Raw genomic sequence first — 13189 nt, 5'->3', positions numbered from 1 at the left:
TGTTTGCGTGTCAACCAACATCATAAAATATTTAAGCGTCCGCAAGTTGGTTGAATCAATCCACAAAATCCCTACGGATTCTTTGTAAGAACAGAATGAATAATGTCATATCCTTTGCATAGGACGGTCTCAGTCCTAATTTCCCTAAGGAACAGGCTTAGTAGAACGAGCGAGAGGCTTTAGAAGCAACCAATGAGAATTTTGGTTAGGCCTGAGCGTCTGAAACAATATTTTGAAGCAAGTTGGTGATTGCAGCATCACCTAGGGCGCCATCACCATGATGGACGCCATCTATGGAGTCATGGATAGGGACTACGCCAGCCCTAGGCTGGTGGTGGACGGAGGTGGTGCCCTAGGCAGCAACGTCGGTCACACTTAGTCTAAGAATCAACTTTTGATTCATGCTTCATTTCGCTCGAGAGAAAAGATGTCCGTGTGAAGTCTTTTTGTAGACGGATCATCATATCATGACTAGGATGACCTATCCTGTCGTGACAAAGCCAATATGTGTCTAAATCCAAGAGATCTTCTCTCAAAACTTTATTGGATTTAATAGCTCGAATAGTGACATAAAGTCCACTAGAGAGACACATAAACGTCTCTAAGATGCGTCTTTGTTCGCAATCATTAGAGGTAATGCAAAGGAACTCATTTCCGTTCTCTGCATGCATTTTCGCATGGAATTCGTTGGCTATTCATAGGGTACTATTTGCCCTAAGAGCGTAGAGATTTTTTGTGACAACTGTAATCAAGGTGCCATTTGGCAAATGGAACTTGGGCTATTCCATGTCCTTGAATTAATACCGATGGTCTAGCCATCGTAGTCACAAAGTCATATGCTCAGAATCAAAAATGGAGTCATAATGAAAAGAACTCGAAATTTTATTCATAAGCCAACGAAATACATCATTGTTTTTATGATCAAAGAAAATCTAATCCAATAAAAAGTTATATGGCAATCGCCTACATCTCTTGGAAAATAAAAAGACTCAATCAAAATCACCAATTTCTGGGTCTTGATCCTTGTAGTCTTCCACCCTTAGATCTAGATCACCATCTTGATCTTCTTGTGCCATGTAATTTGCTTCCCTTGCTTCACGATACGTCTTGTATGCGTTTGCAACATTCTGGGGTGCGTTACATGTTTTGGCCCAATGTTCAGTTGATCCACATCGAAAACAAACATCATTATGGTCAGGCTCCCTTGATCAAGGCGCCATTGGGGTGCGATTTGGACGACCTATCCTCTTGGTGGCGTTACCACCATGGTCGGAGGCTCCGCCTCTCTTTCTCTTCACACGTTGACCTCCACGGTTTTGTGCACACCTCTCTTGGCGATTTCCTTCCTCTTTAGGCGAACATATGGACCAGAACGTCCAGAATTGTCCCTATCCTTAGGGTTTCGCTCCTTGATCCTCCATTGGGGGCGCGACTATAGTTAGACTCCGGAATAGGCTTAGTTCCCACGGGTCTAGCATTATAGTTCTTCACAAGGATATTATCGTGCTTTTCAGCTACGTTCATGGCGCCAATGAGCTTATGAAACCTTGTGATACGTCCTGCATTTACATCAATCCGATAATTCTTTGAAATCATCAGTGCAGAGACGGGGAAGGTAGAGAGAGTCTTCTCGACCAACATCGTATCAGTTATGGCTTGGCCACAATACTCCATCAGAGACTTGATACGAAGAGCTTCCGAGTTATAATCAAGCACAGACTTGAAATCACAAAAGCGGAGGCTATGCCATCGCACTTCTAAATCAGGAAGCAGGGAGTCACGAACGTTGCCAAATCGCTGCTCAAGTTCTACCCATAGCTTTCTTGGGTCTTCCTCATTGAGGTATTCATTTTGGAGCGCGTCATTCATGTGCCTTGTCATGAGAATTATGGCTTTAGCTTGTTTTGCTTCAAAAGCAGTAGCTTGCTCAATGGAGAGCACGTTCTGACTAGGCTCTTGGATGGTTTCCAGAATTTCATCAGCCTTAAGATGTTGGCGCACATCTCGGACCCACCTATGGTATCCTGCGCCAGTTGTCTCGAGTGGAACAAAGTTCAACTTGTTCAGGTGACTCATCCTGAAAAATAACACAAGATTAGGGTTAGTTTCGGAGCGAAAAGGCTACCACGAAAAACTATTAAATTTCTGAGCGTAGTCGCTTCCAAGAAATTAGGAATTTTCTGAGCGTAGTCGCTTCCAAGAAAATCCGATTCCAAGAGGGGTTTTGGATTAGATCGAAATAACGATGTATGTAGTCGATCGTTTTCTTTTCAACAAACTCTAAGTTTGGAGGACTCTACAAGCTCCAAGCTTGAAGTGAGCGCGAACCCCCACAGTTCGGCTTTTGGTCTCCCCTATGTAGAGAAAGAGGGGTAGAAGAAGGGATGTTGGAAGTCCCCGAGAAAAGAAGAGGAAATAAAAAAAAACTTCAAAAACGGGAACTTTTAGAAAAGTTTACCTTAAAAGATGGCCGGAAAAATGTCGCCCGAAAGTTACTGTAGCTGCCGGAAAAAGTCGCCGGAAAATGGCCTGAAAAGTCGCCGGAAAGCTTTGACCGGAGGGTTGATCGTTGACCGTTGACCAATGCTGACGTGGCAGTAGGTCCCTCTTGCTGAGGTGGCAGTGGGTCCCTCTTGCTGAGGTGGCAGTGGGTCCCTGTGATGAGGTGGCAGTGGGTCAGGGTGCTGACGTGGCCGTGGGGTTTGTGTCAGTGGGCTTGGGCTTGGGCTTCTGTCCTTCTGGGCTTCTTTTGCTTTCTCTTTTTCTTTTCTTTTCTTTTCTTTTCTTTTCTGCCGGTTCAAGATGCAGCAGCTCAAGTGGCCGGTTCACGCCTTTTTAGGCCGGTTTTTGCAAATTTTCTTCCGGTTCCTGAAACTTCATATCAATGGGCTTCTGGTATCAAAATTTGGTGAAATTTGAAGGTCCGGAAGATGGTGAACCGGTGGAATATTTGCTGCGAGTTGTATGGAGCTTCCGGTGGCCGGTTCGGTAAGTTTCCGGCCGGTTCTTGGGGTGGGGCCGCCGGTTCTGGATTCCTGAGATTGATTCCTTTAAGGTGTGAGGTGGAGACAAAAAAGGCTTCAACGATTTGTATTCGGATTCAAGGTTTTTAGCTTCTTGAATCAGGGTTTGGCTATTTGTTTCAGGGTTAGGGCTCGTGCTGATAACGTGTTGTAGAGAAACTGAATTTGAGAGGAATTTGCTGTGTATTCTCATTGATAATAGGGGCCTCTTTATATAGAGGATTACAATGCATAGAATCTCAATCATACAAGGAAAGTAATTCTACATTGATTAGGATTCTAGATCCTTCTAATTAAATCCTATTACCACTAGGTCAAGTAACCTAGAGTTTGGGCTAAACACAAATTAGGTTTTCCTTGAACAAAACCCATACTGTTGCGTTTAATTAAGAAGAAAGATAGGCATAATTAATTATTATGCTTTAGTAGTTTTGTTGCTGCCTGGCAGCCTTACTATAGCTTAGGCGCGGTGGCAAATAGTTACAAAAGAGGTGTAAGAATTTAATATCGAACTGCAAGTTCAGATTAAGAAGAGCGACGAGTGCGGGAGGCATAGAGACAAGGCTTTGCCTGAGAAGGAAGAGCTTTCCAAAGCCAATTATCGAGATGTCGCGGCGAAATTGGTCGAAGCTAATAGAGCAAAAACAAGTATTTGCAGTAGAAGGATGAGATGAAGAATCAATTGGACGACGTCATTAAGGAGAAGGATGGGTTCATGGTTGAGATTGGGAATTCGTTATCTAATGTTCGAGGAATGGCCATGGAAGGTCACCCACTGGCCTGCAAGACCTCCCTAATTGTGGTTCTCAAATTTTTTTGGGTCAATTGGTTTCTGATGAAATGGGAGGCAAACTTGTGTTGTGATCGAATATATATATATATATATATATATATATATATATATATATATATATATAGGGTTATTATCACAAATGGTATCTGAACTTTTCCTCTATTTTATCGATGGTACCTGAACTTCAATTTTGATCACAACCAGTACCCGAACTTTTCGATTTCATTTTAAATGGTACCTAAGGCCACCTTCGGTCACTATTCCGGCCAAAAAACCCAAATCTAAAAAAATAAAAAATAAAAAATAATTTCAAGGCAAGTCTATTACCAAAAAATCATCACTATATATGATCACAACCCTTGAAATCATCAAAAATCATCACTATGATCGCCTCCCATGCCGTTTTTAGTCAGAATAGTAACCGGAGGTGGCTCTAGGTACCATTTAAAATGAAATCGAAAAGTTCGGGCACTGGTTGTGATCAAAATTGAAGTTCAGGTACCATCAATAAAATTGAGGTATAGTTCAGGTACCATTTGTGATAATAACCCATATATATATATATATATATATATATATATATATATATATCTGAAAACATCAGTTTAATTCCCTCCCTTTTTTCCCGTTCCCCGTTTCTAAACACGATCAAACACACTACTCTTTATGCCCCTCTTGTCTGTCAGTTAGGGGGAAAAAATATTTCCTCTCGTCTAAATCAAAATGTTCTCCCAGGTAATTGTGTTTCAATTGAAGGCTAATCTGGGATTGGGTATGTATGTTTAGAGTTTGTAATTCAATTTTGATGCTTTGATGACTGTTTACTGTTTTTTCTTTTTCATAAGTTTTTCTTTTGATTGTTTTCTTAGCCTTAGGCATTGTGTCTGGACATATTTTCTTGAACTGTTGCAATTGCTTTCGGATTTCTTATTGTCCTTGTGTTCTTTGGTTGTGTGTTTGTAAGATGCTATATTGGCTTGCTTGAGGTTTGCACTTCATAAATTTCATATCAGAAGTAAGATTTGGGCCTAGTCTACCAGGGACTTCTCATTTGATATTTGCTTGGTTAGGATTGGGGGGATGTGGGATTGTAATTGTTCTTTTGTTATTAGGGCGGTTTTTGATATATGCTGTTGTTCAAGTTCTATGTTAGAATTGGAATTTAGTCTTCTGTTTCCTGAAATAATTGGCATTGATTTTGACTGTCTTGTAGCATTTTGAAGTGTTCGGGTGCTGCTATTGTTTTTGCAGTAATATTAAGCAAAAGAAGTACCTTCAGGGTTTAGGGTAATAGTTCAGCTCTGCCCGTCAGAGTTTGTAGTTAATAATACTCTGCTTTCTTGCTGGGTTGTACTCATAATACCAATCACACACAACTTTTTTTTTTTTTTTTAAACCTTGGTACTAGTACAATCCAGCAAGAAAGCAGAGTATTATTAACTACAAACTCTTTTACACACTCTAACTACAAACTCTTTTACACACAACTTTTTTTTTGGATTGTACTCATAACTACAAACTCTTTTACACACAACTCTTTTGGTAGGGTTTTCCATATCCTATTACATGTCATTGTTATTAAGATCATATATCAATTTCAGGTCCTCTACTTTTAATTTTTTGGTAGAACAGAAGTCCCCTACTTGTTGATAAAAGAAGGTATTCCTTTGTTTTAGTTTATAAAGCTTCTGAATAAAAACATTAAAATTTAGTTGTTTGACCTAAGTTGTGTCTATTCTTGATGTTGATCTTCCACTGAGCATGCTGAATGTTTTGGAAATGGCCCTTAGAAATGATGTTAATAGTAGTTGATGTCTTTGTTTTTTATGTCCAATTAGTGGTATGTGTATGAAGATCCAATTTGCTGCTTGTAATCCTAGAATAAGAGTCAACAAAGAAGCAAATTCAGAGGGAAAAGTGTAATAGTTTATCAGTAATATCTATATGTAATAATGAAGGTAATGTAGTCATGATTGTGAACTAATATACTAGCAGTAGATCATGGATGGTCAACTACACTGCCTTCTTGTGTTGTGTCATGAATTTAATTCCTATATCCTATGCTCATTTATACATGATTTACAGTTCTAATGATTGTAATGAGATGGATGTGGTGCAGGAGGCATGCAAAATTTAAAAGGACAACAGCATCATTTAGACTTTATTTGCTGCTTGATCATGAATGCATTACACAGATAAGTTGCTTAGGCTATGTAGATTCAGGTTTAATATTTCTTTTTTCAACCACTTTGCATTGACGATAAACGAAATGTGATAGATTGAGGGAACAAAACTAAACTTGAAACTTTGAATTTATTCAAGAACTTCTGTCGTTTTGAATTGTCTACGGATTGTGTTTTTCATTCTTGGTGTATTCTTCTCTTATGCTGAAAGAAGGATCTCTTGATCACCATCTGTGCAATTATTTTAGGGTTTATTGCATTACTTAATTTAGTTGTTGTAACCTCTGTTTCAGTAGAATGGAATAGCAATCCATGTGGTTGAAGTAACGGTGTTTATTCAAGTCTTATAAGTGGACTTTGAAGTAAATTGTTTTACAGATCGTGTTTTCCTATTCCTTGGTTTTAGATTATCAGTAATAATCTATGGCTATCTGGCTGAATTCAAAGTACACATCGTTTATCTACAAAGTACCAGGCTTATGAAATTAGAATCATGATTCTTTGTAGCTTCATCATGTGAACATCATGTAGTACCATCTCATTCATTGGGTAGCCTGTCCATCGTATTTGAGCAAAAATGATCTTGCTGGAGTAGTAACTGCTAATGACATCAAGTTTCAATGACATTAGCTGGTCTGGGTTTCGCAAAGCATTAGCAGTATAGGTAGCTGTGTAGTAGAAATTTCCCTTGTTCATTGCATTAGGCTGCGATCGCCCTTTCCCTTAACACTTAAGATTTGTGCATATAAATATACAGCTTAAACCCAATGATTTCTGCAATCGCTTAAAAGGTTTCTGTTCCAATATCTTCAATAATTATGGATCTTATTTAGTTTTAGTTTCATTTAGTTTTCAAGGTTTCCAGCTATGAATCTCATGTTAGTAGTTCTTGTAGTCCTTAATCATGTACAGTTTATTTTTCTTGGGGATTTTACTTTTGAAAATTTAAATAAGCTTTTGGTGCTTCTTCTTTTGTATATCGATTGTTTCTGTAAAGCTGTATTTTTTCTGTTCATTTTTTAAAGTTTTATTCTTCTGAGAATTTGTAGTAGACTGGTCATCGAGTATTTGATTCATTTGTGAAAGCCTCAATTTTAGTGGCAGCTTATTGCTACAATTTTTTTGATCATCGTGTTGATCTTGTTTGAGGAATTCGTGTGTTTATACTTGGAAAAGCAATATGTTGCATTCTTGAATTTTTGTACATTTGTAAATTGAAATTCAGATTTACTTGACTTTTTTTTTAAAACCTTTTTAGTTACTCACTGAGCTTTTGTTTTACTCATCACCCATTTTGGTTGATTTGCAGATCCTTGAGAGAGTTTAGAAGGGTTTGGACTGTGCACTTCTGTTCTTTACTTTTCGTTGTTCTTTTTGTAATAACTGACTTGACTTTTGTACTGAACTTGGTCTTTTTTGGGTCTGGGATTTTACAAATGGTATAAGAGCAATAGTCCTCGGATAATTGTTGCTGTCGTATTCCAATTTTTATTTTGTGGTAGAGGCTTGAGTCAAGACTTTCGTCAGCTTTATTTTACCTTGCTTGCTAGAGTGAGAGGCTTATACCACCTGCTACTGCTGGTATGTTGTTAGTAGAGATTTTTCTAGTATTTTGGCTTGTGCTAATTTTGTTGTCTTTATTTGTTTGTTATGATCTGTTTCTTTTCTTGTTTGATCGAGTTGTTATTTTTCTTTAATCTTAACTGAAACTAGAACTCCATATGTATTGTACTTTTGGAACTGCTGCATATATTAAATCTGCAGTAGCTAGCTAGAGCTTTGTGTTACTTTGATTGTTTTCTGTGCTCCTTGAATCCTTTATTTTTTCAATACACTTCTATAGCAATGCAAGCATCAAACACCTCTCTAATAATTCTAATGGCCGGCCCACAAACTCTTCTTTAATGTTTTCATGGATTGAAATAGATTATTTGTTTTTTTTTTTCTTGGAATTGATCAGTTCACTTCGTCATGGGCAGGTACAATTTCTTACTCTGCTGGGTTTGCTATTTGGGGATGCTACTTGGTTGGTAAAAAGATTTGGATTACTTCGATTCTGCTTCAGGTAAAATTACCTTTAGTGTTGACTTTTTCCTTCTGTTTGTGTAGTAAAATCTAAATATGCCTGATATGTTTGTTGCTATGTATGTTGATATGTGTTTAATTATCCCGATATGTTTGTTTAATTATGCCTGATATGTGTGTTGATATGTATTTGTCCAAATATGTGACTCTTCTGCTTTATTGACATAAATCATTAAAGAAACTGATGATGTGATTTCTCTACATGCTGATCTATATATGTTAGGAGTAACACTTTTCTATCTATCTATTTAGTTGTTTATTTTTTCTTAAGATGAAGTATTGTTTTGTAAATGGACCTCTTGTCTTCTGTAATAATTTTAAGATGGATAAGTCATGGATGCTTGAGGATAGAAGATCACGGGCATATGAACTAGGGGTTGAAGCATTCTTAAAGTTTGCAGTAGAAAATGCTAGAAATGAAAATAGAATTCCTTGTCCTTGCTGGGAGTGTGGAAATACAAAAGACTTTGGCATTGGAATTATCAAAGGTCATTTGTTTAGCTATGGTATTACACCAAACTATCAGAATTGGATATGGCACGGATAACCTTCCAAGTCAGCTTCAAACTTGGACTCTCGTGCTGACAGTACACATAAACGTGGACCTGGTAATACACATGAACCTGAAGCTGATAGTGTAGATGAACATGAACCTATGATTGACCCTGACTCGGTGCATATGGATGATACTATGGCACGGAGAGCCTTCCAAGTCAGCTTCAAACTTGAAGATATTCAAGGTGTACTAGCTAAGGTATATTCATTATTTAAGTTATTCAGCGTTTGCTGGCATGATGATTTGGTAGCTTCAATTGGTTGCTTGGCCTGGATTGGTACTCCATCTTGCTACATTATGTCCTTAAAAGAAATTTAGTTTAGCTTCAAGGTTTTCAGTTTGAGATTGTAACTTCTGGCATGACTTGATTTTTTTTTTTAGGTAACTATTGCATGATTAATGCATCTTGTGTGAGTATTTTGCATTATGTTTCATTTATATATTCAGAAGTAAATCATTATATTTAGCATGTGAACAGGTTCCTTCTATTCAATTTTTAGTGAATTACATGACCGATGTGTGCATTCACAATTGAATTTTACAATACTTTTTTTATTATTTAGCAGACTGGTGACTAATTGCATATGGTAAATTGATGAATTTCGTGATGAGTGGGCATAATTCGTTAGCGAGAAGTATCTTTAGACTCCTTAGTTCTATGGTTTAACTACGTATCTAGTGAAACTTCTTTAATTTGTTGCAAAATTTATCTTTTCCTTCAGGGAAAATTTCAGAAATAGTACCTGAAGTTTGGCTCACTATTAATTTTTGTACATGAAGTTCTAAAATATAAACTTTGGTACATCAAATTGCAAACTCGACCCAGTATATGTACACGACGTCAATGACGTCGTTAGTTTGTGTGACATGTGTCATATTTTGAGGGGTAAAATGGTCTCTCTCTCTCTTTGTCTCTCTCTCTCTCTCTTCACTTCGTTGGTTTTGCGTCTTAAATCCCAAGCCCTTCTGTTCATAACCACCACCACTGCCGTCGACGCCTCCACCCCCAACCTCACCACCTGTCCCTACCACGCTTCCTCCTCAACACACCCCTATTTGGTCTCAAACTTTCCCCCAAAACCCTCATCTCCAATCTTCTCCAATCCAAGTTAGGTATTGTTTCCCATCTGGGTTTTTCTCCCAAAACCAAGAAAAGTCTCCTTCTTGCTTCTGGGTCCTATACTCCAATCCCAAACAGATCTTACCACCCTCAATTTTTCAAAAAAAAACCCATCTTTCTACTCCCCAAAAAGCTTCAATCCACCCTTCAAAATCGAATCTTGGCATCGAATTCCATCAGGGTTCTGTATATGGATCCTGGACCAACATCAAGATCGGTTCTTTTCAGATTTCTTCTACTTATCTCTTTGATTCTACATGTTTCCGGCAACTTGGCCTGCCCGGTGAGTCGCAAGTTCTAGGGCCGCCGCGGGTAGTGGTCACTTAGTGAGTTAAAAGCCCACGACGCTCAACGCCACGGCTGGAACCTCCTCTCTGTTTCTTCATCAGCTGTGGATCTGGAGTTGGGCGGCAACGACCACCTTTCCAAGACTGGTCTCTACTTCGCCAAGCTCGGAATCGGATCCCCGTCGAAGGATTACTACGTGCAAGTCGACATTGGCAGCGACATTTTGTGGGTCAATTGCATTGAGTGCGCCAATTGCCCCAAGAAAATTAATAGTGGAAAATTCGATGTGGGCGATGGTGGGAAATTTCTACATCAAGAAATTGTTGTCAAGGATGAGATTTTGGGCGACAGAGATGGGTTAGTTTGCGGTGGTGGTGTGGCGGAGAAATTGGGTCTGAAGAAGATGGGTGTGAGCTACGAGCTGTCTTGCTATACCCTCTATTTTGCGAGAGAGAGAGAGAGAGAGAGAGAGAGAGAGAGAGAGAGAGAGAGAGAGATGGGTGCCCAAAATAAGAGAAGAGAGATAGTTGGGTGCTTGGAGTATAAAATGTGAAGAGACCTTTTACCCCTTGAAATGTGACAGCTGGCACGAGACTAACGGCATCATTGACGTCGTGTATGTATACTGGGTCGATTTTGAAACCTCATGTACCAAAGTTTATATTTTGAAACTTGATGTACTGAAATGCATAGTGGCCTTAAGTTGATGCACCCTCCTCAAAATTTTCCTTTTCCTTTATATGAGAGCTAAGTACCTTTATGACAGCTAGTACTATTTAGGTTTCTTTTACTTTTTGCAAACTTCACTAAAAAAATTTCAACTGAGAAAGCATTGTAAATGTGATTACTTGAAGTACTTCTCTATATATTAATATATTGCAATTTCATTTCAATTTCCTGAATTGATGCGCTAGATCATGGTTGAAAAAAATCGTCGTCTCTCTGGCTAGTAGACAATGGATTTATTCTAGAAATCATTGTAATTTACTATCTTCATCATCACCAACAACGTTGTCAATTTAGAAACCGATGTAACAATTTCTCAACTCCAACGTTTTTGACGAGAAACTGTTGTCTAATAAAGTTGGAAAATACTTTTCAACTAAAAACCGATGTATACAATTCTTGAAGTCAACATTTTTTTGGTAACAACCATTGTGTATGAAAGTTGTTGAAGGCCAAAAGTGATGTGTTAATTATATTACCGCATCGGTATCTGAGTGAAAATAGTTATTGAATGATTAAATATACAACGGTTTATTTAGTGTTAACGGTATGTGCTAAGTATATCTACAACGACTTTTGAATAAAAGCCGTTGTACTTTATTAAGTTCAACATCGGTGAAGTACCGTTGTGGAGTGAAGTGTTATAAGACAACACTCACCTAGACAACGAAAATATATTTTTTCAGACAACGGTGCGGAACCGTTATCTATTTTCGATTTTGTACTAGTTCGTGTAACGTAACACTTGATACTTGACAAGATTTTGTAGTTCTTCGGCCATAAGTTGGCGGAATTGTGAAACTCCCACAATATAATTGAGTGGTCAGTTCTTTCTTTCAATTGAATTTAATCGACGGTTCATTGAAATTGACTTTACTTCCCAGAATATGCCAAAATGTTCCATTTATGGACAATTGATCCTTGTGCTCAACCACATAAGAGTATTTGTTTGAGCACATTTGAATGACTAATATGGCTTGGCCCATTTGGGTGGTTATGTGTAAATACAAAAAGCTGAAAACAAATAGAATGTAGACACGTGTACACAAAATATAATAATTTTATTGATAATTTAAATGAGGGTTGCAATCTTTGTGTAATTCTCTTATTCGATCTCCGATGGTATTGATACTCAAAGGTGATGGATGTTTGATCTTAGGTTGTGCAAGGGTCACGAAGGTTGACACGTCACAAGTACTTTGTGGCTTGTGGTTGATGCAGTCTTACCTAGATCGCGGGTTTAGATATGAGAACGCAATACATTAGTTACTTGGGATGCGGTACATTAGTTACCTGAGATGCGGTACAATTAGCATATTCTACAAATAAAAATTCATTGATAAATTTTTAATAAAGATAAAAATAGGAAAAGGAACTTAATCATTTAATGGCTTCTCAATGGTCAAACTTATATTTAATTAATATCCAAGTTCCTAAGGCCACTGCTTCTCTCTGTGCTGCCACCAACGTCGGTTTTCCCCGACACCACACCAGTTCCCTCCAATGCATTAGGGGAACGTATTAGTATGGAATTGCAGAGGCATCGTCAATCTGGAAACACAGAGGGCGCTGCTTGATAGGGTACAGGCAAAAAAACCAAGTTTCATTTTCCTTGCGGAATGTTGGCGAAGAAAAATCTCATCGACTCTATCACCACGAAACTAGGTTTTGAGGGAGGGTTTTGCGTTCCACAGGAGAAAGAGTCGCAGAGACTGGTGCTCTTTTGGAACGATGACATGCATGTGGACATCAAAACCTATCCCCTCATCACATTGACGTTGTGATAGGAAAACCGGGTATGGATTTGTGGTGGTTCACCGGTATTTATGGTGTCGATGCTAGGGATGGTAGAGATAGAACCTGGTCTCTGATCAAAACCCTAGCATCGCAACCTTGCTCATTGCCATGGTTAATGGCAGGAGACTTTAATGAAATTATGAGCAATGCTGACAAGTCTGGGGGCCTCCTAGGACAACTGCTGCAATGGAGAAATGGGGGGCCTCCTAGACCGTGTCTGTTTGTGGCTTTATTGACATGGGCTTCGTTGGTGGTTGATTCACATGGTCGAACAAATAAGAACTAGTACCAGCGTCTGTTTGTGGTTGATTCACATAGACCGTGTCTGTTTGTGGCTTTATTGACCGTGTCTCCTTCCAAATGTCCCCATTCTTTTTTCAGAAATTTTGGGATATTGTAAGCAATGATGTTTGTACTGCAGTTCGTGATCTACTTGAAAGAGGGGATATATGGCCTGAATCAAACTTCACTCATTTGTGTCTTATACCAAAACAGAAAGACCCGAAGGAGGCTTCTCACTTTCTGCCAATTTCCCTATGTAATGTCATTTGCAGGATAAGCTCAAAAGTAGTAGCCAATAGACTAAAGTTGGTGCTACCAGATATTATTTCTCCATTG

General features: G+C 38.5%; 1 protein-coding gene across 2 annotated transcripts; it reads left to right on the top strand.

The window, feature by feature from the left end:
* The first annotated feature begins 3673 nt into the window (after positions 1 to 3673).
* LOC112194819 lies at positions 3674 to 9186 on the top strand. Of its 2 annotated transcripts, none has more exons than XM_024335059.2 (3): positions 3674 to 3825; positions 7960 to 8064; positions 8407 to 9182. In XM_024335059.2, exons 1-3 carry the CDS (start codon positions 3694 to 3696, stop codon positions 8629 to 8631), a joined length of 462 nt encoding a protein of 153 aa, XP_024190827.1. In that variant the 5' UTR covers positions 3674 to 3693; the 3' UTR covers positions 8632 to 9182. The 2 variants fall into 2 exon arrangements, with proteins under 2 accessions (XP_024190827.1, XP_040372130.1); XM_040516196.1 differs by lacking the exon at positions 3674 to 3825 and adding an exon at positions 4469 to 4588 and having other exon boundaries at positions 7979 to 8064; positions 8407 to 9186.
* Positions 9187 to 13189: the final 4003 nt, after the last annotated feature.

Source organism: Rosa chinensis, chromosome 3 (genome assembly GCF_002994745.2).
Source record: "Rosa chinensis cultivar Old Blush chromosome 3, RchiOBHm-V2, whole genome shotgun sequence".
NCBI lineage: Eukaryota > Viridiplantae > Streptophyta > Magnoliopsida > Rosales > Rosaceae > Rosa > Rosa chinensis.
The sequence above is the reverse complement of the archived record's forward strand: the minus strand, read 5'-3'. Positions and strand labels throughout refer to the sequence as shown.

Bases quoted from the DNA above. Each gene is read 5' to 3' on its own strand.
- LOC112194819 (XM_024335059.2), top strand. From the start codon at position 3,694: ATGAAGAATCAATTGGACGACGTCATTAAGGAGAAGGATGGGTTCATG. The intron at 3,826-7,959 runs GTTCTCAAATTT...GGAATTGATCAG, and splicing joins GCAAGACCTCCCTAATTGTG to TTCACTTCGTCATGGGCAGG. The intron at 8,065-8,406 runs GTAAAATTACCT...AATAATTTTAAG, and splicing joins TTACTTCGATTCTGCTTCAG to ATGGATAAGTCATGGATGCT.